The sequence below is a fragment of the Mytilus californianus genome, unplaced genomic scaffold, assembly GCF_021869535.1.
Source record: "Mytilus californianus isolate M0D057914Y unplaced genomic scaffold, xbMytCali1.0.p SCAF_5, whole genome shotgun sequence".
Taxonomy (NCBI): Eukaryota; Metazoa; Mollusca; class Bivalvia; order Mytilida; family Mytilidae; genus Mytilus; species Mytilus californianus.
This window is the reverse complement of record NW_026262701.1, coordinates 119,299,798-119,324,775: the sequence shown is the minus strand read 5'-3', so window position 1 is coordinate 119,324,775 and position 24,978 is coordinate 119,299,798. Positions and strand designations below refer to the sequence as shown.

At 31.5% G+C, this 24,978-nt stretch overlaps 1 protein-coding gene across 3 annotated transcripts in view; it reads left to right on the top strand.

Moving 5' to 3' along the window:
* Window positions 1–24,978, top strand: part of LOC127700868 (Golgi apparatus protein 1-like) — a 61,406-nt gene that overhangs the window by 17,799 nt on the left and 18,629 nt on the right. For 2 of the 3 annotated variants that reach the window (XM_052204565.1, XM_052204567.1), the window contains exons 4-14: window positions 1,274–1,492; window positions 2,040–2,288; window positions 7,121–7,304; window positions 8,446–8,696; window positions 9,492–9,613; window positions 10,356–10,457; window positions 13,784–13,943; window positions 17,297–17,443; window positions 20,645–20,797; window positions 22,523–22,633; window positions 23,066–23,154. In XM_052204565.1, coding sequence (XP_052060525.1) covers window positions 1,274–1,492; window positions 2,040–2,288; window positions 7,121–7,304; window positions 8,446–8,696; window positions 9,492–9,613; window positions 10,356–10,457; window positions 13,784–13,943; window positions 17,297–17,443; window positions 20,645–20,797; window positions 22,523–22,633; window positions 23,066–23,154 — 1,787 coding nt within the window. Of the gene's footprint in view, window positions 1–1,273; window positions 1,493–2,039; window positions 2,289–7,120; window positions 7,305–8,445; window positions 8,697–9,491; window positions 9,614–10,355; window positions 10,458–13,783; window positions 13,944–15,754; window positions 15,912–17,296; window positions 17,444–20,644; window positions 20,798–22,522; window positions 22,634–23,065; window positions 23,155–24,978 lie in introns of all 3 variants that reach the window. The other variant, XM_052204566.1, reaches the window with a different exon arrangement.

The window sequence follows — 24,978 nt, the reverse complement described above, 5'->3', positions numbered from 1 at the left end:
GTAGGGTAATCTGTTTAACCTCTGTCCGTCCATCCGTCAGTCTGTCCGTCCGTCCCATGAATATTTTTCGTCCCATCTTTCTCAGAAACTACATTACAAGGATTTCTGAAATTTGGTTTCAGGGTTTATATGAGTCAGCTACACAGTGTGATGCGTTTTCAGATTTATCACTCAACAACTTTCTGTTTACCTTATACTTTTGGCAGGGCGGGGGTATCATTAGTGAGCAGTAGCTCACAAATTCACTTGTTTTTATTATACGACGGCAAAATCGTATATTGGTATGACGTTGGCGTCATCGTTTTCGTCGTCCGAAGACACATTGGTTTTCCCACTCTAACTTTAGTTTAAGTAAATGGATCTCTATGAAATTTTACCATAAGGTTCAATATCACAAAAGGAAGGTTGGGGTTGATTTTGGGGGGTTATGGTACCAACATTTGAGGAATTAGGGGCCAAAAATAAGCATTTTTGTAACTTCCAGACATAACTTGTGTGTTAGTGTATGGATCTCTCTGACATTATACCACAAGGTTCCATATCACAAAGGGAATGCTGGGATTAATTTTGGGGGTAATTACCTCAAAATTTTAGGAATTAGGGGCCTAAAAAGGGGCAAAAAACAAGCAATTTTCTAGTTTCAGAACAATAACTTGTGTGTAAGTGTATGGATCTTTATGAAATTGTACTACAAGGTTCCATATCACAAAGGGAAAGCTGGAATTGATTTTGGGGGTAATTGCCTAAAACGTTTAGGAATAAGGGTCCAAAAATAAGCATTTTTCTAGTTTCCAGACAATAACTTGTGTTCAAGTGTATGGATCTCTCTGAAATTGTACTGCAAGGTACCATGCCACAAAGGGAAGGCTGGGATTGAGTTTGGGGGTGATGAATCATAAGGGGGTTCCAAAAATTGGAGGGGGGATTTTTTTTTCCTTTTTTTCTTTAATATTTTCCATTTAAAATTGGTTATTTCTAATTTATATATAAAAGCAAATAATAATGATATGGTTTGAATAGGTTAATTAAAAATTTTAAGTTCTTAGACCACATTCATTCTGTGTCAGAAACCTATGCTGTGTCAAATATTTAATCACAAACCAAATTCAGTGCTGTATCAAGCTTGAATGTTGTGTCCATACTTGCCCCAACTGTTCAGGATTCGACCTCTGCGTTTGTATCAAGCTGCCCCCAGCGGAGCATTTTATTTATATTTCAGCTGCAAGAGTGCAACAGATTATTGAATAAGAATCTATGATTTTTTATATTTCAGCTACAAGAGTGCAATCAATTGCCAAAGGGTAGCGGACAAATAATTCCATGTCTGGTTGACAATTATCAGTCAGTTCAAGCAAAAGAATGTCGCAGATACCTAGAAAAAATGTCTAAAATTGTCTTCAGCGACTATTCGTTGATATATAAGTTCGCTGATGCATGTCATGATGATATCCAGAGATTTACATGTGGAAGATTAGAAACTGTAGAAAAAGAGGTAAAATTTATAGAATACCAGGAACAGAATTATAGATAGAACATGACAAAAAGACAAACTATTTCACAAATGAACATAAAACATATAAAGTGAACAAAAACTTTTTGATAGTAACTCAAAAGTTGTAGAAATTCAATTAAGTAGTTGTTTTATAAATGAAAAACTGTTTTGTTTTACAACTTTTTTACCCTTGCTGATTTTGATCATTGGTGTGTTCAGATTGATAAAAATCAAAACAACAAAAAAACAGCTAAAGTAATCTATTCCTGGGGTAGAAAACAGCTAAAGTAATCTATTCCTGGGGTAGAAAACAGCTAAAGTAATCTATTCCTGGGGTAGAAAACAGCTAAAGTAATCTATTCCTGGGGTAGAAAATCTAGTATTATATATAGAATTTAGTTCATCATGAATTCTTGGTTTTTTTCTTCTTAATTCAGTATGTTTTGTATATTTTAAACAAATATTCACAGATTGTTTTTTTTCGAATAAAGATGAATTAATATTGTTTTGTTCCAGTAAATAATCAGTAAAATATTTTAATTAAAAGGACTCTGTACACAGGCAAGGAGCAGTTCTTGAATGTCTCGTGAGGAACATAACTAAACTGTCACAACAATGTAAACATCAGCTTCTACGAGTGGCCGAACTACAGTCAGATGACTATCACATGGATAGACCTTTATATTATGCATGTCGGGATGCCAGGGAACATTTCTGTCAAAAGACACCGTCTGGCAATGGAAGAGTTTATGAATGTTTGTTTAAACATAAGATGGATCCAGATATGCCAATACAGGTAAATAGATTTAGTCTGTGTTTACTGAGTTTATCCAGATATGCCAATACAGGTAAATAGATTCATTCTGTGTTTACAGAGTTTATTCAGATATGCCAATACAGGTAAATAGATTCATTCTGTGTTTACTGAGTTTATCCAGATATGCCAATACAGGTAAATAGATTTAGTCTGTGTTTACTGAGTTTATCCAGATATGCCAATACAGGTAAATAGATTCATTCTGTGTTTACTGAGTTTATCCAGATATGCCAATACAGGTAAATAGATTCAGTCTGTGTTTACAAAGTTTATCCAGATATGCCAACACAGGTAAATAGATTCAGTCTGTGTTTACTGTAGGGATGTCAACTCGGTAAACAATTACTAATCAAGTACTCGTTGGATTTATCAAGCGATACTCGAGTACTTGCTCGGGAAATATCTACAACACGGAAACACATATTTACATTCTGTGGTTTGTTGTTCAACGGATGAAAAACCATCTACATAAGAAAATGGGACAAGGAATTACACACCTTAATTAATAGCTCATTAGCTACAAGTACTAATTAAGAAAACCAACAATAATCTAATCAAATAATTTAATGAGCACCTATTTAGAAATCACAAGGAAAAACCATATCAAACAATAGTATTTGGTAATCGTTAAGAAAACACATTTACTGCTTACAAAGTTGTAAGGATTAGAAGTTTAACTATTCACTGAGGGTCATCAGACGATGCAACGAATTTATTCTATTTGGAAATATTATCTTGTCAACTATTATTGGGGACAGTCGGTTTTGCAACTTTGTAAATTACAGTCTTTCAGACAAAAATGTTTTCTCTGACGATACCGATGTGACGGAATGGCTAAGACATGTTTAGTTTAAAGTGTTAGCCTAGGTATAGCCAACGTATTTTCGGAGGCATTTTAAATGATAATTTAGCGCAAGCATTTGAAACAAAATGTTTTTATTTACTAGTATGATTATTCAGTGATGCCTATTTAATTTTCCGAAAGAAGTTCTCAAGAAGACTAATTTTGTATAAAGAAGACAGCAACATTCTAACAGGAAACCGATTAGTCAAGTATCGTTTTTGTATTCCATACTCGGTACTACCGAGCGATACTCGAATACTCGAGTACTCGTTGACATCCCTAGTTTACTGAGTTTATTCAGATATGCCAATACAGGTAAATAGATTCAGTCTGTGTTAATTGATTTATCCAGACATGCCAATACAGGTAAATAGATTCAGTCTGTGTTTACTGAGTTTATCCAGATATGCCAATACAGGTAAATAGATTCATTCTGTGTTTACAGAGTTTATCCAGATATGCCAATACAGGTAAATAGATTCATTCTGTGTTTACTGAGTTTATCCAGATATGCCAATACAGGTAAATAGATTTAGTCTGTGTTTACTGAGTTTATCCAGATATGCCAATACAGGTAAATAGATTCATTCTGTGTTTACTGAGTTTATCCAGATATGCCAATACAGGTAAATAGATTTAGTATGTGTTTACAGAGTTTATCCAGATATGCCAACACAGGTAAATAGATTCATTCTGTGTTTACTGAGTTTATCCAGATATGCCAATACAGGTAAATAGATTTAGTCTGTGTTTACTGAGTTTATCCAGATATGCCAATACAGGTAAATAGATTTAGTCTGTGTTTACTGAGTTTATCCAGATATGCCAATACAGGTAAATAGATTCAGTCTGTGTTTACAAAGTTTATCCAGATATGCCAACACAGGTAAATAGATTCAGTCTGTGTTTACTGTAGGGATGTCAACTCGGTAAACAATTACTAATCAAGTACTCGTTGGATTTATCAAGCGATACTCGAGTACTTGCTCGGGAAATATCTACAACACGGAAACACGTATTTACATTCTGTGGTTTGTTGTTCAACGGATGAAAAACCATCTACATAAGAAAATGGGACAAGGAATTACACACCTTAATTAATAGCTCATTAGCTACAAGTACTAATTAAGAAAACCAACAATAATCTAATCAAATAATTTAATGAGCACCTATTTAGAAATCACAAGGAAAAACCATATCAAACAATAGTATTTGGTAATCGTTAAGAAAACACATTTACTGCTTACAAAGGTGTAAGGATTAGAAGTTTAACTATTCACTGAGGGTCATCAGACGATGCAACGAATTTATTCTATTTGGAAATATTATCTTGTCAACTATTATTGGGGACAGTCGGTTTTGCAACTTTGTAAATTACAGTCTTTCAGACAAAAATGTTTTCTCTGACGATACCGATGTGACGGAATGGCTAAGACATGTTTAGTTTAAAGTGTTAGCCTAGGTATAGCCAACGTATTTTCGGAGGCATTTTAAATGATAATTTAGCGCAAGCATTTGAAACAAAATGTTTTTATTTACTAGTATGATTATTCAGTGATGCCTATTTAATTTTCCGAAAGAAGTTCTCAAGAAGACTAATTTTGTATAAAGAAGACAGCAACATTCTAACAGGAAACCGATTAGTCAAGTATCGTTTTTGTATTCCATACTCGGTACTACCGAGCGATACTCGAATACTCGAGTACTCGTTGACATCCCTAGTTTACTGAGTTTATTCAGATATGCCAATACAGGTAAATAGATTCAGTCTGTGTTAATTGATTTATCCAGACATGCCAATACAGGTAAATAGATTCAGTCTGTGTTTACTGATTTATCCATATATGTCAATATAGGTAAATAGATTCAGTCTGTGTTTACTGATTTATCCATATATGTCAATACAGGTAAATAGATTCAGTCTTGTGTTAACTGATTTATCAAGATATGTCAATACAGGTAAATAGATTCAGTCTGTGTTTACTGAATTTAATCTGTATTATCAATTGTAATACCACATACTGCTGTTATCTTCATACAAATACTTTAGCTTCATTTGTTAAAATAATTTGATAACAGTCCCATTCATATGAGGCAAACAGATCAGTGTTACAATATTTGTAAAAAGTAATGTTCAATATCAATGTTCCTCTGATTTGATTTTGTAAATACATACAATATGAAACGTGGCTAATTAGTCCCCTACGTACGAAGTCGAAGGGGACTTAAGATTTGCACTCTGTCTGTCTGTCTGTCTGTCCCTCTGTCAATCCGTCCAGCAAATCAGTTTTCCACACTTTTGTTCTTTTTTTATTGATTTGATATTTGGTGTATTGTTTAATCATGACAAGTTATCGATCAAGATCGAATTTTGTTCCGGTCTGACAATTTTGTGCAGAGTTATGGTCCTTGGACTTAGAAAATTCACTCAAATAATCAGTTTTCCGCACCTTTTTTTTTGTCATGCTTGAAGATATTGATTTGATGATTGGTATATAGTTTTATCATGACAAGTTACAGATCAAGTTTAAATTTTGTTCCGGTGTGATAATTTTGTGCAGAGTTATGGTCCTTGGACTTAGAAAATTCACTCAAATCAATTTTCCACATTTTTTTTTGTCATGCTTGAAGATATTGACTTGATATTTGTTATATAGTTTACACCAGGACAAGTTATAGATCAAGTTAGCATTTTGTTCCAATACAATGAATTTTTAACTGGTAGGGGACTATGTATTGCCAGGCAATACTCACAGAATGCTTGTTTGATTTTGTTATGGTTCACAAAATAGTGAATGCTTCACCATAATCATTTGATAATGTTACGGATGAGCATGAACTCAATTAAAATATAAGTGACAGTGCTAATGCTGTAAAAGTCACTAAAATGACGTTGCTGAAAGAATCTATTTGATTATAATTATAACAGAAATATTTAACAAAAACTATGAAATGCGAATTAATTTCACCGACATTCATAGATATGAAACCATTTTGGATGGTTATATCAGTTTTTGATTATTTCATTCATATCATTGATATATTTGTTCAATCTTATTAAATCCTGAACATAATTTACTGTGAAAGATTAAAAAACAAACATTATATAATATATACTAGGAAAAACAAGAAAAAACAAATATTATTTACATCAAGGTAAGTCATAATCATAAGCTGTTACATGTAAAATAATGGAAATCAAATGATTGTTTTCATGTTTACATATGTTTACATATGCAGTTTATGTACATTTAAGGTACATGTGCATGTAGGAGTAATCTATGTTTTAGTCAATACATGACTGGTACAAATATTCAAAATTGTGTGTCCCTAAAATGTAACAACAGAAGGTCATCATGGTCATATTCACCATTCATCCTCAAAAAAATAAAATAAAAATCTGATTTTGACGTGGAGGAATGGCCGGTTTTTCTATTTTTAATGCATCACAAGAAGATACACATCTCAGACGTAACATCATTACTTTATGGTGTCCTTGATTTTGTAAAAACTTTTCCCTTTTCAGACAAAACAATAAATAAGATTTGCTTTAGAATACAAGTTGCTTTCAAAAGAATTAAAAAAGATACATAAATTTCAAAATTAAACTCTCGTCCTGAATATGCATGAAATATTTGCCACTGGACGTTAAGCAACCAACAATCAATCAATCAATCAAAATTAAAATCTTTTCTCATCTTCAGTGTAATTTGTTGATTTCAAGTGATATAAACTCCTGATAAGTTCAAATTAAGAGAAGGGAGAAGACATTTCAAATTAATGGCCTGGATGGAGATGTGTTTGGTTCATATGCTCTTGCTACACAACTAATGTCCCAATCAAATTGAAATTTAATTATTTGTTGCTAACTATTCAAAGTTCAAATCTGTGTTGCTAAATCTTTAAATCTTTTACTAGTTACCCTTTAATGTAACAATAAGACAAATTTAGAATTCTATTTTTTCAGTGTAAAGAAAAGTTACAAAGAAGACAGAGAGAAATAGCTGAAGATGTCAAAGTAGAAAAAAAGTTCTATGTTGCTTGCCGCAAAGACATACAAAAATATGAATGTTTTAAACATGGTCAAACTAAGGATCCTGATACAAAGAGGGCAACTGTACTTATCTGTCTGGAGGATAATATGAAACAAGGTAAGATAAAGGTCAAAGGTTTTTGGAGGATGCTATGAAATAAGATAAGATAAAGGTCAAAAGTTGGAGAATGCTATGAAACAAGGTTAGATTATCTGTCTGGAGGATGCTATGAAGCAAATAGACAAAGGTCAAAGGTTGTAGGATGATATGAAACATGATAAGATAAATGTCAAATCATAAAAAAAATGGGCAACTTCCTTTTAAAAAGTTTGTTCACGCCGGTAATCTGATAATTTTGTCATGTGCACAAGGGCAGCACTGTTGTTTATTTAAGTAAAAATATAAACCCCAACTCTCCCACTTTTGCATGTTAGTGCTTTTGAACATTATGGTCAGATCCTATGTTTTCGTAAGTCATGTGAATTCGTACTATGCATGCTTTTTCAATGGAAATTGTGACGTCACAATGCATTCTTAATAGCACGAAAACCCATTATACGAGGATAACTTTTTAATGGCATTGAAAAAAGGGTGGAAAAATTGCTTGAAATATGTTAGAATAAGAATAAGGAGCATTTTAAAGTTCAATCTGATTAAAATAAAGATCCTGTGTCCAAGTTAAAATGTTATCATCCAGGGTTAACAAAACGATAACAATGTTTTTCATTTTTCTGTAATTTACTAATACATGTAATAAATGGTCTTATTTTTGGTCTTTATCAACATTACACTTTTACACTGACAGCTGCAATGGCAAAAGAGACGCATGGTTCCACAGAACCCTTTACATTTTTTTAGGTAAATAGTAAATACCTGACCCCAGATTTTTAAGAATCACACATATGTATAGGTATTTTATATCTTACCAACAACATTTAGGGAAAGTATTATATAGTTGGCTTATATTGTGTTAAATGTACATTGATTAAACAAGTTTGAATGCTACATTAAATTTTGAATGAAACAAATTTTTCATGTAACATTTTGCAGCATCGATTTATAATAGATTTATTCACATTATGCAAAAATATAAATGTGTACATTTGAAATGTAACTACTCTTCTTTTGTGATAAAGGAAGTTGATTTAACCCAACTGATCTTAAATTTGTCAGAACAGACAAACATTTTCTCAATAAACCTATAAAAAGGATTTGCAAAATTCAGTAAGACTTATTGGGTGCTGATTTCATTTTTCAGATGCAGAAATTACACCAGAATGTTTAGCAGAAATGAATGAAGTTAGACAAACATTATTGAGTGATTATAAGATTAATCCAGAACTAATTGCTAATTGCGAACATGAAATTAAAGCTTGTTTAAGCCAAGACAATGATGACAAGCTGGAGGAAGGACAAGTAGTCCATTGTCTAATGGATAAGGCACGGACCAAATCGAGGAAGAAGGCCCCTGATAATAGCGAACCAATGTCTCCACAATGTCAACGTGCTGTAAGTTGGATCATAGCATATCCTTTATGCCATCCCATTTAGATTTGTCCTTTATACTTCTTTTTTGTTGTGAGTTATATATTTTTGGCAGTAGAAGCCATCTTTAATGGTTGTCTGTGTATAAATGCACAAAACTAAGTTGAGATGGTACTTTGAATTATAAGTGAGGGAATGCTAAGCTTAGGATCTGATAGACACCTACCTCCTGTTTTTCCAATACTTTAAATTACAATTTAGGGTATGCTTAGCCAGACAACATGTATATTCCATACATTTACAAAATGGTGTTAAAATGTTAAACTTATCAAACAGATTTGAAAAATGAAGCTAGTGTTCACTATTTGGCATACATTTTTAATATTTCAAATAAGAGTCCTGTGAATATACTTTTATTAAGAATTGAATGCTTCTTTTATAATGTAATTGGGATGTTAAAGCATTGTCCAAAGGACATGTTGTATGAAGCACGGATTAAAAATGTGTGCACGATCAATTTTTTATTCCATGACCATGAAAATATATCAAGCTTTTCATTTGTTTTTCAATGCATTATTTTAACATTGCCACTGATAGCACATGCAGTCATAGCTGTTGTATTTTATACAGAAATAAAATTTGATATGGGAGTACCTCGCGATTGTTGTCAGCCATTCAAAGTTAAGGATTCCATTTAAACATACATGTACATACAATGTAATTATTTCAAAATAGATCTCATTTGAAATTTCCCTTGGAATGTATCCATATATATTGAATACATTGAATAATAATCAAGTTCACACATTGTTTTTACAGGTAGAAGATTTATTGTTAGAGGCTGATGTAGGCAGTAACTTCCAGATGGACAAAGTTCTCATGAAAGCTTGTATGCCAGTTGTACAGACAGCATGTAGAAATATTCAGGCAGGAGATGCCAGGTTGGGGTTATATATATATATATTTATGGATATTTTCTTAAGCACTTTTAATTCTGATTCTAAACAAAAATTGAATCATTTTTTTTGAAATGCATTATGAAAACCAGCTCATATACAAATAGTTGAATAATTACAATACTGTAACCTTTTTAAAACCGCCCAACAAAGCCATTTTGGGGGCAATTTATATGAAAATTCAGTCCAAGTTCTTAAATAAAACAGTACTACTGACATGTAATTGTATTTTTATACTCCCGTTTACGGGACGTATTATTTCCTAATGCACACTTATCAGAGCTTTTAAAAGTCAAAACCTCTTTGGGTATTTGTTGCCAAAAATGTTAGTTTTTGAAACCTTACCAAAAAATCTCATGTTGAACATTTATGTGTGTTTTACATCAGTGTGTTAGTCAATTATCTAACTTTAAGTAGTAAGTTATCTTTTGTTAACTTATCGTGTTGATTGGAAGATAAGTTTGGATTTTGATATACACAATTTTATTTAGGGGCCAGCTGAGGACCATCTCCGGGTGCGGGATTTTCTCGCTGTGTTGAAGACCCATTGGTGGCCTTCGTCTGTTGTCTGCTCTGTGGTCGGGTTGTTGCCTCTTTGACATATTCCCCATTTCCATTCTTAATTTTATTAGAAAGATTGGTTTTATTGTGGAACAAAATCAGCTGAAAAATCTTTATTTATAAGCAGGGTGATTAAAAATGTGTACATAGAATGTTTCATTTATAGAATATTGAATTGTCTGATGGAAAAGATAGACGATGATGTGATGACCGATGAATGTGAAGAGAGACTCATGGAAATACAATACTTTGTTATGAGAGATTGGAGGTAAGAAAAATTTTCCTATTTTTTACTCTGTTGTATATGTTCCGTGAAAAAAAACCCATGACCAACAGAAATTAAAAAGCCTCGTGATTGTGTTGATTATGTCTCGTCACAATCTGATTAAAATACTGATCCGGTATCCACGCTTTGCTTACAAGGATCTGACAACACTCAGTTATACTTTCTGTTTTAGAAACATTTTGTGCTTCTTTTCTTTGTCTTAATGATACAAAAATTTGAAGCTTAAATTTCATTGACTGATGTAAAAATTACCAGAACAGAAAATAGATAGAAGTGGTGTCAGATCCTTGTTAGCAAAACATGGACACATGCTCTGTATTTAAATCAGATTGGTATTATCACTAAAAACCTCATAAGACAGCCTTTAAATGTCAATGAAACTTCCAAGACAAAACAAATCAAACAAACGCCACCTAGTGCATCTGTTGTTACATGATTAACATTACAAGTCATTGGCATCTTCATAAAAAAAAGTCCTACACATAAAGTATTGTTTTTTTTTTTGTACATGGAAAATGATAGCATTGTGGAGAGATTTGTTATAATTTTTGTGCACATAGGAACTAAGAAAATGGTTCTTTACCATAGTAGAAAGAAAGTAATGGAAGAAAGGTTTAATAAGAACTTAAAAGATATCTCTTCATTTGAAATTATCATGGACTAAGCCTATGAAAAAAGAAAAAGTTACTGTAATGGAAAAAAAATACTGTCGGAGAAAAGTGATATATGGTACAGAATTTTACTGAAAACAAGGCTAAGATGACTATTTATTTATAAATAGGTATAAATGATTTCTGATTTATATTAATAGGTTTTATTAATAAAAGTTTTAATTATGACATAGAAGATCATATCATCACAATGTCATATTACAGAATTAAATAGAAACGGTTTTAAACTCATTTTAAGTTGATATGGATGGCTGTTACAAGTTGGTTTATGACCAGATTAGGTCTTTCAAAGATTATTTACAAATTGCAGGGCTGTAGGTTGTAGTTAGTAAAAAATTCCTCAGTGTTCTTGTCAGTGTCCAATTCACCAAGTTATCTGTTAAATTCAACAATTATGTCAATAATGAAAATTTATGCAAATTTACCAGCTGTTAAACCCTTCTGAACTTGACGTGTACACATGTTAAACAATTATAATTAATTAAATGCACATAATCTTAATAATCTAGAACTTGGTATCACAGATCTTCTGTATCAGCCTGTGAAATTCATGAGTTTGACCTTGTGGTCAAATTGGATTTCCCACACTGATTTGCATATAGGTATATAATTAATTAATGCATTAGGATAATGACAGAAAGCATAAAAGTTTAAAATGAAAAAAAAATATTATAATATACATTTTGCTTTTTTCTTGCAATAAAGCATCATTTTCAATTAAATATGACAAAAATTTAATTTCTTTTAAATATATTTTAATTTATTTGTGTACCTGAATGTACAACTTGAATATACCAATAAGCATACAGTTGATTTTGATTTATTGCAGTGGGTTGATAAGGCCATTGTAAAAATATTCCTAGATTTACATCCTACCAATGCTGCATTATACTTTACACCCTGTGTTTAATGCTCTGAAACAAATTTAGCTGAGGCATTTAAATTTATTCATGTTCCTCCATATATGGCAGTGTATCTTGATTGGGTTATAAAGTTCGTCTCATAAAGCCTTCACTCATTTTATACAGAGCATCAATTAATATTATATATTTACATTCATATGAATATATGATTCCCCTTGACCAATATGTTATAATTTATTCTTTTTAGGTCATCTATTGACAATTTTTTGTATAAAAATATGTTTATGATCAGACTTCCTATCATTAAGAAAAGTAAGATGCAAATCTAGGAATACTGTTGATTCATTATCATTCTGGGATATAAATTTTCATTGATTTGGTGGGTAATGGTAAACCACAAATTTAGATGTTCAACGAAGTTCAAATTTTCTGTAGGCTTGTATGCAGACTGGCAAAACCATGAAATCAAATATCATAAAAAAAATACAAGTTTTCTTCAATCTTCAAAAAATGGTATCCATGAAAATAAATGAATCCACAGTAAGCTATAATGACCTCATTTGAATTAAATAATTACATATCTAGCATATAATAAATAATAGTCATTTAGTTTAATCCATCGAGAGTCTCCTTGATTCAGCTGTGTTATCAGGAATAAAGATATTGCAAATGGTAGTATTGATAAAATCAATTATTTTCTCAAACTAGATATGACTGGAAACACACGTGTATCACCTTTTTTACAATACATGTATTATACACACCATTGGCACACCCTGATTACCACTATATTATTAATATAAAGTGCTTTCACATCCCCCACCCCATACAATTAATTCTGAAATAGCACTATTGGTTTTCTGAGGAACAATACCATATCTGAAAGGAAACTTTTTTCATAGAAAACAACTCAAATTAGCATACTTACTATGTGTGTTTTTAATGTTGAAATGTCATTCAATTTATTTTTTACTAATGTAAAAATCTATTAAATGGTATTTTATTGTTATGATTTATTTCAGAATTATTTTTATACACATTCATTTCTGTAAAACTTTAAAGTAGTGAGCTGCAGCAAGCTTTGGAGGAAATATATTTCTTCTTTGGAATATGCTTTTTTTGCTTCCATTATTCCAGTGTTGAAGATTTAGGCAGTTTCATTTTATTAAGTTGCACTAGATGCACATCTTTGAAAGGCAAATTCTGAAACACTATATTGACGAAATTAATTTAATTTCATAAACCTTCATACTAGTTTGAGCTTGTACATAGTTGAGAATATCACTTGAGTCCTTTCAGCTAGTATGAATGACTTTTTTTAATTAAGAAATTCAGACAATAGTTATAGAGGCACAGCTTGATGCTGGAAAATGCAAAATGCACAAATTTTGATAGTATTGTAAATTTTCAACTTTTGGTCACAATTTGCCTTTTTCTGTAATTAACTTTATATGTGTTAATAATGGTCTTTAGTATTAAGATGCTTTCTGTCAGAGTAAAATGGTATTTCAAAAACACACACACACAATGATTATCAACATTCAATTCAGTGTGAAATTGATGATTAAATTCAAAATTAAATTTTCAAATTTCAGTTTGACCTATTATTTTATTTTAAGGATGACATATCTATCTAGATATAAAAACAAAATAAGTCCACCTACAAATTTAGCTTTATGCGACGCTGCAAGGGGATATTACAAACTCTGGTACTAGCAACATTTGGAATGTATATCTTGCTTATTAGAGAAACCTGAAAGCCCTTTCATTACAGATTAGATGCTAACCTTTTCAAACACTGTCATGAAAATGCCAAGACCCATTGCAACGCCTCTCCTCATTGGAACGATATGAAATCCACTAATGTTGACAACTGGGGATTAGTTTTACCCTGTCTATATCGACACATGAAATCTGAAGACCCACATACCCAGGTGAGACTCAAAAGTTCATAACCATTTCCTCCTCGTGTTCTGTCCGCAAAGAAAATCAGTGTTGATAAATATAGTACATCAAAAGCTGTCCCAAATTATCAAATCTAGATTGAAGCAGAGGCTATTTAAAGTTTTTTCACAGTTTTGATGGCGAAATAAAAAAATTATTTAGAAACAGATGAGTTTTCACAGCTTATGTTTACATTTGTAATTTTGATTTCAAAATCTAATTTCATTAATTAATTTGTCAGCCAGTTGGAAGAGAGTAAATATATACTAAGACTTTTTGGCAATGGTATTCAGGATTATATATTTCTCCTTCAGATAAGTTAAACTTAAAAATTATTGATAATTCATGTACAACTGTACTTTATACTAAGACACTGATATTTCTTTGCATGCTTTGTGCTAGTCTCTGTTAAAATGCATGATTTCTTTGGCTTGTACATGTTAATCCTTCACAAAATATATCCTTTTCTATTCATTATTGGTGAAGAGAAACTAATTGTAGCTTAAGAAAATCTATGTGTTTATTTTATTGTACATGTTGTATGAGTTTTTCTTGGATTAGATAAACAAAAACTGCAATGTTTAGACATTCTTATAAAAATTAATCAGTCAGGTGTTGCAAGATACCAAACCTTATTCAGTCTCAAAATGTTGCCTGATAGAAGGTTTCAGTTTTCATGAATATCCTTTAGTGACCCCAAATTGGAATTTGTTAACAACAAAGGCACTTCTTTGGTACTCAAAAAATCGAACAACTATTTATCATTGATTAAACATTTATTTTTTTAAGTGCTATATATCAAAAGGACTGTTTGATAAAAATGCCTAAGCATTGCTGCCTCTTTTAACTGTTTTCACCAGCATGAGAAACCTGTGTACATGTCTAACTTGTTAAAACCTTGTTAACCTACTTGTATAGATAGTCCTAGTTATGGTAAAGTTTAATCAAGAAAAGGGAAGAAGGTTTACCAATAATTCCACAGGCTAGAGTTCCAAATGACATCCCATCCTACAAGAAAACACATTGACATCGTACAGTTTTTCCATGGGGTATCCATATGGAACTCTTTCCTTTCGACATTAAATTTTTTGGCATGTTATGCAGTTTTGGTACTTGGTATCTGATGCCATTTCAGCATTCTTAACTGGAGAATTTTTGGTCTTAAGTCATAATCGTGACAGCGTGGGGCAATGTAACAGCATGGGCAGATAGCATTTGATGGTTGTATAGCATAAGTTAGCATGTGCTTTTGGTATAATTGTACATTTAGAATCAAGAACATTTAGCAATTCACTGTTTCAGAATTTAATGCATTCTGGGTAATATTTTCAAAAGTGTTCGCAAAATGTCGTGATTGGTTAAAAATTGTCCCAAACAATGGAAATTTAACCAATGACGTGACGTTATTTTCATTTTGGGGTACGAACAATAAAATTACCCATAGTTCTTTAGCTTCTGAAACGGCCAATTCAGGAATTGGACTATAATACCTGCAAGTTTTAAAAGATAAAATTGACAATTTTTGAGCTGTATTTGATGGAAAATGTTAAATTTAGCAGATTTTGAATGCAAATTTGAAGAAAATATTAAAGTCTTACAAATGCATAATATGAACATCCCAGTACAAAGATAACTGTTTTCGGAGCTTTGCTAAATACAGAATGAAATGTTGTAATTGTAACTTGCAGGTGTTGACAGTATTCCTACATTCCTAATGGTTGTATATTTTTAGATAAATTCATTTTAGGTGAGGAAGATAAAATTAACAATTTGAAAATGTTAATGTATTTTAACTAATTAGATTAGACAATCAGCTGTATCAGAAGTGTCGACGATATGCTAAGGACTACTGTGGCTATAAAGGCAAATGGCTTGAGAAAACTTCCAAAAATGACACAACTGGACAGCACGTCATGTCTTGCTTATATAGACACATGAGAGACCAAAAACAACAACAGGTTTGGATGACAGGGGACAAAATAGAGTAGCTTCTTACAAAACAAAAAATGTGGTATGAGGTCTGTCATGGAAAAGGTTTTTTTCTCCTTCGATAAAGTTTTCAAAAAAATCTTTGGTCTTTTCAATTTATTTTCATAGAGAAATATACATGTAACAATTTTACTGTTTGAAGAGATCTCAATTTAATTCTTGAGAAAACAAAAATTGGTTGAAGAACTGGGCTAAAGTATAGACCATATAATACTGTCCTTGTACTTATGTTATTTGGTATATTTGTCTTAATTTCTTTCAAGGATGGTAAAAAAAAATTTTTAACAAGTACCTGTTAATTTAGAAAGAAAAGAAAACACATTGACATCGTACAGTTTTTATACTCATATACTATTATAGACATCGAATAATTCAAACCTAATCAATATTATTAGTAATGAGGTTTAAAATTCTATTAATAAATCAACAGTAAATGTTCCTTTTTCAATCCTCTAAACAGAAAAATAACTGTACAGCTATATGATTTAATGTAACTTGAAATGAATGTTTTTAAATGTATGATACTGGCTTGGGCTAAAACCTTTGTTCCTTAGATTGGAGAAAGCAGTGTTCCCATTCTGTGTCAGTTTTTAACAGGTAAAAATCAGGCAGATTATGACTTCTTTGTTTAGGGCTATTCCGTTAAAATGTATGTGGGAGGGTAGGAAGGAAAGTTTAATTATTGAATGTGGGTCATGGGTCTTTTTTCCGTATGTGTCCATTACCATTGTGCAAAATTATCTAAAAAATGGTTCTTGGTTGTAGGGATATTTTGAAAGTCCCTTCCTACCCTCCCACATACATTTTAATGGAATAGCCCTTAGATACATTGCAGTATTTATTTATATTTTGGTGTAAATTACATTTATGCAATTTTATTACCAATTCGATTACTTAATCATGTTAGTACAAATGTACAAACCTTAGCTGTATTACTAAAACTAAAACAAATAAAGAATGGGAATACTGTGAAAAATCTCCTATAGAAAATTGGGAAATCTATGATAATCTTCGGGATAATAAAGGAGGGACAACTTTGTAGAATGGTAACTGTATAGGGAATCTGCAGTAAATTCATACTCCTTGTCAAAGGATCCTGGTTCTATGAATTGTCGATTGTTCATTGGATCGGTAATTTTGTTAGTTGAGTATATTCTACATGATATAATGTTGGATATGAGTTCAATTTAATGCTGATTTATAAACCTTTTAAAATTCCAGCATCATTTTTTATTTTATATAAACCAAAAGAGGGTACGCTTAAATGTATTTTGAAAGTCAGTTTGTGAATGGGAATATTTGTTTTATTGTAGCTTTCACTTGTTTATAAATGGGAATCTTTTTCATATTGTAGCTTTCACGAGCATGTAAACATGAGATGAAGAGGGTGATGAGGAATAGAGCTAGAAAGATAGAACTTGACCCTGAAATAGAGGAAAATTGTGTCACAGATCTAGGAAGATTGTGTTCGGACCAGGAAAAAGACATTGCCAAAGGAGATGTGAGTATGACTGTTGTAGATTTTCTCTTGTGTATTTACATGTTTGATACTGATTTCATTGAGGACCAGATATTTTTCTGAGAGATGGGATTTTATTCATAAATAAAATGGGGATTTTCCAGTTTTCTGACTTTTACTCAAAATTGCTTTGGTGAATTGTTTATATATTGACATAAGTTTCCCTGTCGATTTATAAAAATTTCTGATTTTATGTTTTGCAGTAATGGGACTTTATTCATAAAAAAGGGGGGATTTTCCAGTTTTCGGACAATAACTCAAAAATGCTTTGAACAGTTTACATGAAATTTTGGTGACTTTTTATACGATCGCAAAAATATTTTGTGGTCGTATATTGGTATGACGTTGGCGTCGTTGTCGTCGTCCGAAGACACATTGGTTTTCGCACTCTAACTTTAGTTTAAGTGAATGGATCTTTTTGAAATTTGACCATAAGGTTAAATACCACAAAAGGAAGGTTGGGATTGATTTTGGGGGTTATGGTACCAACAGTTAAGGAATTAGGGGCCAAAAATAAGCATTTTCTAGTTTCCAGACAATAACTGTGGAACGGTGTATGGATCTCTCTGAAATTATACTACAAGTTTCCATACCACAAAGGGATGGTTAGGATTTGCTTTGGGGGGTTATGGCTCAAACCGTTTAGGAATTAGGGGCAAAAAAGGGGGAAAAACAAGGTTGTCCTGGTTAATGGACAAATACTTTAGTACAAAACATAATTTAAAGCAGTGTAAGGGAGATAAATCAAATACATCATTGAAATTATCTCCCTTACACTGCTTTTAAATTATGTATAAAGTAATGGTTAATGAACAATAAAGATAATTTAAAACAGTGTAAGGGAGGTAATTCAAATACAACGTTTTGGTTACTTCCCTTACACTGCTTTTAAATTATGTTTAAAGAAATGCATATTTATAAAGGAAGACCAGTAAAAATATCTGCAAATGTTGCATCTTTTTTTTTTTACAAAAAAATCCATATGAAAGATTTGACACTATATTTTTAATTCTATTATAAAATAGATTAAGTTAGCACTATGGTAAATTTAAATGGGTAATTATGGTTGCCAACTCCATTGGAAATTTGAATTGAGATTATGACCAAACGTGAGGGAAAGAATTTTTTGGGGGAAAAAAGGGGGGGGGGGGGGGGGGGGGATAAAAAAAAATTGTGGGAGGTCAATTTTTTCTCATTTCAGATTTCAGAAATTAAAAAGAATTATTCTTCAAATATTATTTTTTTTTCAAATTTCAAATATTGAAAAATTTCCAAGAAGTAATCTTTAATTGCACAGTATGGCGCATTAGATTTGTAAAATCTTTGATCACATTTATTTATTTGTTATGCCGAATCTAACAGTGTATTTAGATTTTTAATTTTGGGTCCAGTTTTCAAATTGGTCTACATTAAGGTCCAAAGGGTCCAAAATTAAACTTTGTTTGATTTCAACAAAAATTGAATATATGGGGTTCTTTGATATGCTGAATCTAACCATGTATTTAGATTTTTTATTTGTGGACCCCGTTATCAAATTGGTTCATATTAAGGTCAAAAGGGTCCAAAATTAAACTTTGTTTGATTTCATCTAAAATTGAATTATTGGGGTTCTTTGATATTCCAAATCTAACCGTGTATTTAGATTTTTAATTTTGGGTCCTGTTTTTTAAATTGGTCTACATTAAGGTCCAAAGGGTCCAAAATTAAACTTAGTTTGATTTTAACAAAAATTGAATTTTTGGGGTTCTTTGATATGCTGAATCTAAACATGTGTTTAGATTTTTGATTATGGGCCCAGTTTTCAAGTTGGTCCAAGATAGGATCCAGTATTTAAACTTTGTTTGATTTCAACAAAAATTGAATATATGGGGTTCTTTGATATGCTGAATCTAAACATGTATTTAGATTTTTGATTATGAGCCCATTTTTCAAGTTGGTCCAAATTGGGGTCCAAAATTAAACTTTGTTTGATTTCAACAAAAATTGAATATATGAGGTTCTTTGATATGCTGAATCTAACCATGTATTTAGATTTTTTATTTTTGGGCCCCGCTATCAAATTGGTTCATATTGAGGTCAAAAGGGTCCAAAATTAAACTTTGTTTGATTTCATCAAAAATTGAATTATTGGGGTTCTTTGATATGCCAAATCTAACCGTGTTTTTAGATTTTTAATTTGGGTCCCGTTTTTTAAATTGGTCTTTATTGAGGTCCAAAGGGTCCAAAATTAAACTTAGTTTGATTTTAACAAAAATTGAATTCTTGGGGTTCTTTGATATGCTGAATCTAAACATGTGTTTAGATTTTTTATTATGGGCCCAGTTTTCAAGTTGGTCCAAGTTGGGGTCCAAAATTAAACTTTTTTTGATTTCAACAAAAATTGAATATATGGGGTTCTTTGATATGCTGAATCTAACCATGTATTTTGATTTTGGACATTGGACCATAATAGGTAAATTAAAAAAATTCAAGTTCTTAGACCACATTCTTTCTGTGTCAGAAACCTATGCTGTGTCAAATATTTAATAACAATCCAAATTCAGAGCTGTATCAAGCTTCAATGTTGTGTCCATACTTGCCCCAACTGTTCAGGGTTCGACCTCTGCGGTCGTATCAAGCTGCGCCCCAGCGAAGCATTTTATTAAAATTTATTGAAATAAGCTCCCTTTTGTTTTTTGTATAAATTTCTGATATGATATTATTGAGCTTTATTCGATGAAAATTTGTTGAAAACTGTCCATTTTTCACACTTTGGACAGTTATAGTCAAAAATAGAGGCCACAAACTTGGTTTAGCTTGAGGTTGCCTTAATAGTGCCAAATTATTCATGTGTTGCGTCAATGGGTACCACTGTGTGTGCACATCTTTTTTTTTTTTTTTTGGGGGGGGGGGGGGGGGGGTGTCCATTTGAGCAGTGCTCACAGTATTTCTAGTTGATCATATAAATTTATTTATTGCATAAGGAGGAGCAAAAAGGGCGAATAGCCCAGCTCTATTTATACTGCTTCATGTTTTTTAGCAAAAGGCATTTTGGAAATAATCTAATCTCTATCACAAGTTTCAACAGCCAAGTTTTTGAGTTTCTTGGTAAAGACACTTAACAAAACACAACCTGTATTTGCTTTGTTAATTTCGCAAGGGTGTTGTTTTCTATACTGACATTCGTTTGTACAATAATTATAGGAACTATCATGTTTACAAGACAACTATGATGAGTTAACAGAAGCATGTGCTAATGTAGTTGGTAACATTACAGAAGATGAGGACACTTACCTTGACCTTGATGTTGTCTTAGTCAAATCTTGTACACCAATGTTGAAGCTCTTCTGTTCAGAGGTTAGTCACTTTTTTTTGGAGAAGAATTTCCTTGAAGAAAAGTATGCATTGTTGTGTAAAATACTTTCAACTTTTATTTATAGAACTTGATTATAAAACCCTTCTTTATACTAATGAAAATGCATAGAGTCAACAGAGTTATGGTCCTTGATTGATAGGAAAATGGTACTTTATGTCATTTCCTTGCAACAAGTTGAGAACTGTTCAACCAATACTTTTCAAATTTTGATATGTTGTTGTTGATGATTAAATTGTGGTCAAATTGGATGTTGACCACTTTCACTTGATGATTAAATTGTGGTCAAATTGGATGTTGACCACTTTCACTTTTGTTGTTGAGGAGTTATGGTCCTCAATTGCTTTAACAATGCTGCTTATAAAAGTAATCAAAATCTTGTTTGCTATCATTATGTCAGCCTCTTGTTAATTTATGAAAATTAAAAGAATTTATGAGTAAGGTGGCTAAGAAGCTAAGAGTTTGCTTATTGTGTGAATGTCTTTTCAGTGAAATTTCTTTTTGATAATATCTTTTAGTGATTTGCTTATTCAGATATAACAATATGGCAGTAGTGAAATTAATATATTAATAACACCATTTACATCCAAATTCTATCTCTAAGCAGAATCCAAATGCTTAATAGAAATGAAATAAAACTGAAAGATAAATGCTAGTTACACCACTGAACAGGTCTTTATGACAAATACTCCACATATACTTTTATTCATAATTATGACTTAATTTCAGCATTAATTTGAATTTTATAATTTATCGGGGAAAATTAATTTCTTTAGGTTGAAGGCAAAGGGTTTAAGGTAATTTACATCAATATTAACAGAACATATTTAGTCATTTGAAAACTTTTAACATTAAAGTATAATTTGTCCAATCTTGGAAAAGAAACCTTAATTACTCCATACAAAGGACAAGATATTTTTAATCTGCATATGAAAACAGTATATCAGATACAACCAAAAATACAGAAAAACCCACATTTGCAGTAATTTTCTCTTTTCCTTTTCTGCTTGGAAATGTTTCCTGCAGTTTTAATATTTATAGCATTTATTAGTCATAATAATACTTTTACTCCGGATCAAGCAATAATGCTCACAGCTTCAGTCCCTTTAGAGTTGTACACTATATTTTTTGCCTAAGCCTTTCTTTGCCTAGTCCCAGTGTGATTGTTTAGGTAGTTTCCTGTATTTGAAGTAGTCATAGAATCAAAATCTTCTTGCATTCTTTTGTTCATTCTTGTTAATTAATACCAAATATACCTTATACATGTATATCTTCATTAACACCTTTTTTCATTATGTTCAGATTTTCTAACTGTTAAAATAATTTAAAAACATTTTAATTTACTCTTGTAAAGATTTAAAATACTTAAGTAGTTCAATAGACCTTTGGTTAGTATCAGTTTAATTACCATAAAATTTGATACTTTGATTCAGCAAGAGAATTTTTTTTTATAAAAACTATAATTCAATCATTTTAATTTTCAAACTGACTGACTATTTAGAACTTAACGGACATTAATCTATTGTACATTGTGAACAGGTCAGTATTGTATAAGTTATGTATTGCTAAGTAGTATTTATAATTAATTCCATTGGAGGACCATAATTCAATACTTGTTGACAATGTACCAGTTGTTACTAGATCCAGTGTATTTATGATCATACCAAATGGCCATACATAGGCTTGATGTATTTTACCATTAATTGTAGGAGTTAGAAGAAGAAGAAGATGAAGATGTGGTCATGCAATGTTTGATACAACATAAACATCATCAGAAAATGGATCCTAAATGTTACGCAGGAATAGAACATCACCAACTTGTAAGTAATGTATAAATGCAGAAATTTTTGGGATATTTTTATTAATGAGAAAATTGCAACAGGGTTGGTTCTGCAAAATGAAAAACTCGCATTTTAGATTTTGATGACATCATTTTTATGCAGCATTTCCTGAAATCCCATTAAATAAATTCACATTTTTGTCAATTGTTCAACGATCACAATAATAAATGCACACACACATTTCTGAATTTACAGTATATGATATCAGATTCATCAAATGTCTTAACTGTGTATTTTACATGATGAAATATAAGTAAAAAATGCCTTTTAAATGTTTATGATGGAAAATTTTCGAACTCGATCCCCAATTTTACAATTGCTGTCTTTCCTCTATAGAATTCTCTGTAGACTATCATTGAAAATAATATTAATGAAACAAAAAATGTCTTGAAAGTAATTTTTTTATTTCAGATATCTATGAAGAATTATGAATTCTCACATAAATTTAAAGAAGCATGCAAAAAATCTGTGAAGCAGTTCTGTCCAAATGTAAAAAGAAAGTGAGTAATCATCTATATGTGAAAAATGTAAATTGTATTCAGATAAACTACAGTTCTTCTTGACGTTGTACATACCATCTTTTTTGTGAGTTAATTTACATCAATTTCAAGTTCCAGGACTTTTAAACAGACCTTATTTTTATACGACCGCAAAAAAATTTTTGTGGTCGTATATTGGTATGACGTTGGCGTCGTCGTCCGAATACACATTAGTTTTCGCACTCTAACTTTAGTTTAAGTGAATGGATCTCAATGAAATTTTACCATAAGGTTCAATACGACAAAAGGAAGGTGGGGATTGATTTTGGGGGTTATGGTACTAACAGTTAAGGAATTAGGGGCCAAAAAGGGGCCAAAAATAAGCATTTTTGTAACTTCCAGACATTACTTGTGTGTAAGTATATGGATCTCTCTGACATTGTACCACAAGGTTCCATATCACAAAGGGAATGCTGGGATTGATTTTGGGGGTAATTGCCTCCAAATTTTAGGAATTAGGGGCCAAAAAGGGGCAAAAAACAAGCATTTTTCTAGTTTCATGACAATAACTTGTGTGTAAGTGTATGGATCTCTCTGACATTGTATCACAAGGTTCCATATCACAAAGGGAATACTGGGATTGATTTTTGGGGGTAATTTCCTCCAAATTTTGGGAATTAGGGGCCAAAAAGGGGCAAAAAACAAGCATTTTTCTAGTTTCAGGACAATAACTTGTTTGTAAGTGTATGGATCTTTATGAAATTGTACTGCAAGGTTCCCTATCACAAAGGGAAAGCTGGGTTGGAGTTTGGGGGTAATTGCCCTAAACGTTTAGGAATTAGGGGCCAAAAAGGGCCAAAAAAACAAGCATTTTTCTAGTTTCCAGACAATAACTTGTGTTCAAGTGAATGGATCTCTCTAAAATTGTACTGCAAGGTACCATACCACAAAGGGAAAGCTGGGATTGAGTGTGGGGGCGATGAATCATAAGGGGGTTCAAAAAATTTGGGGGGGGGGATTTTTTTTTCCTTTTTTTTCTTTAAAATTTTCCATTTTAAATTGGTTATTTCTGATTTATATATAAAAGCAAATAATAATGATATGGTTTGAATAGCATACATGTGAACCTCCCGACAGGTGTACAATAATCCTGTTTTCAGGAGTCTCCTCCTGACCTCCGGTTGAAGAGGAAAATTATAATCCCGTGTATGAAATTTTTCATGAATGAAAAATTTCTGCCCAACATATCATCTCAGGCATCTGGTGTAACTCACATTACCTGAAGTTATATTTTACCTGTAAATCAATTAACATGCATAATTATATGGCTTCACTTGTCAGCTTGGGTGTCAAACATACTGGTAATCAATGACTTTTTACCTCAGGCTAACTGCCGTTGTGTAACAAAAACTGTGTATTTATTGGGTTACTTCCCTTGATTTATCCTGTTTTAAGTTACTTTCCTTTTAATAATGAAAATTTTTAAAAGAATATAAATAAAATATAAATTGAACAAATAATCATAAAAGGATGGTAAATAAATGATTTTAAATGTCTTAGGACAAATAAAAAAATAATAATTTGAAAATTATTTGAGGATTCTATACTTCCTTTCAAGGCTTAAATTGAAATTTATATAATAACTATGACCCTTGTTTTACAGTTAGAATGACTTTCTGAGTATGCAAACAAAAGCTATTTGCAGATAGATAAACAAATGTTCTGGTTGCAATAAATGTTTTATAGAATATGAAGTAAAAAATTTAAAGAACATACTGAAAAAAAAAAATGTTAGATTGAACATGTAAAATATAAAGATGGAGAAACTTTATAAGTACAAGGGTA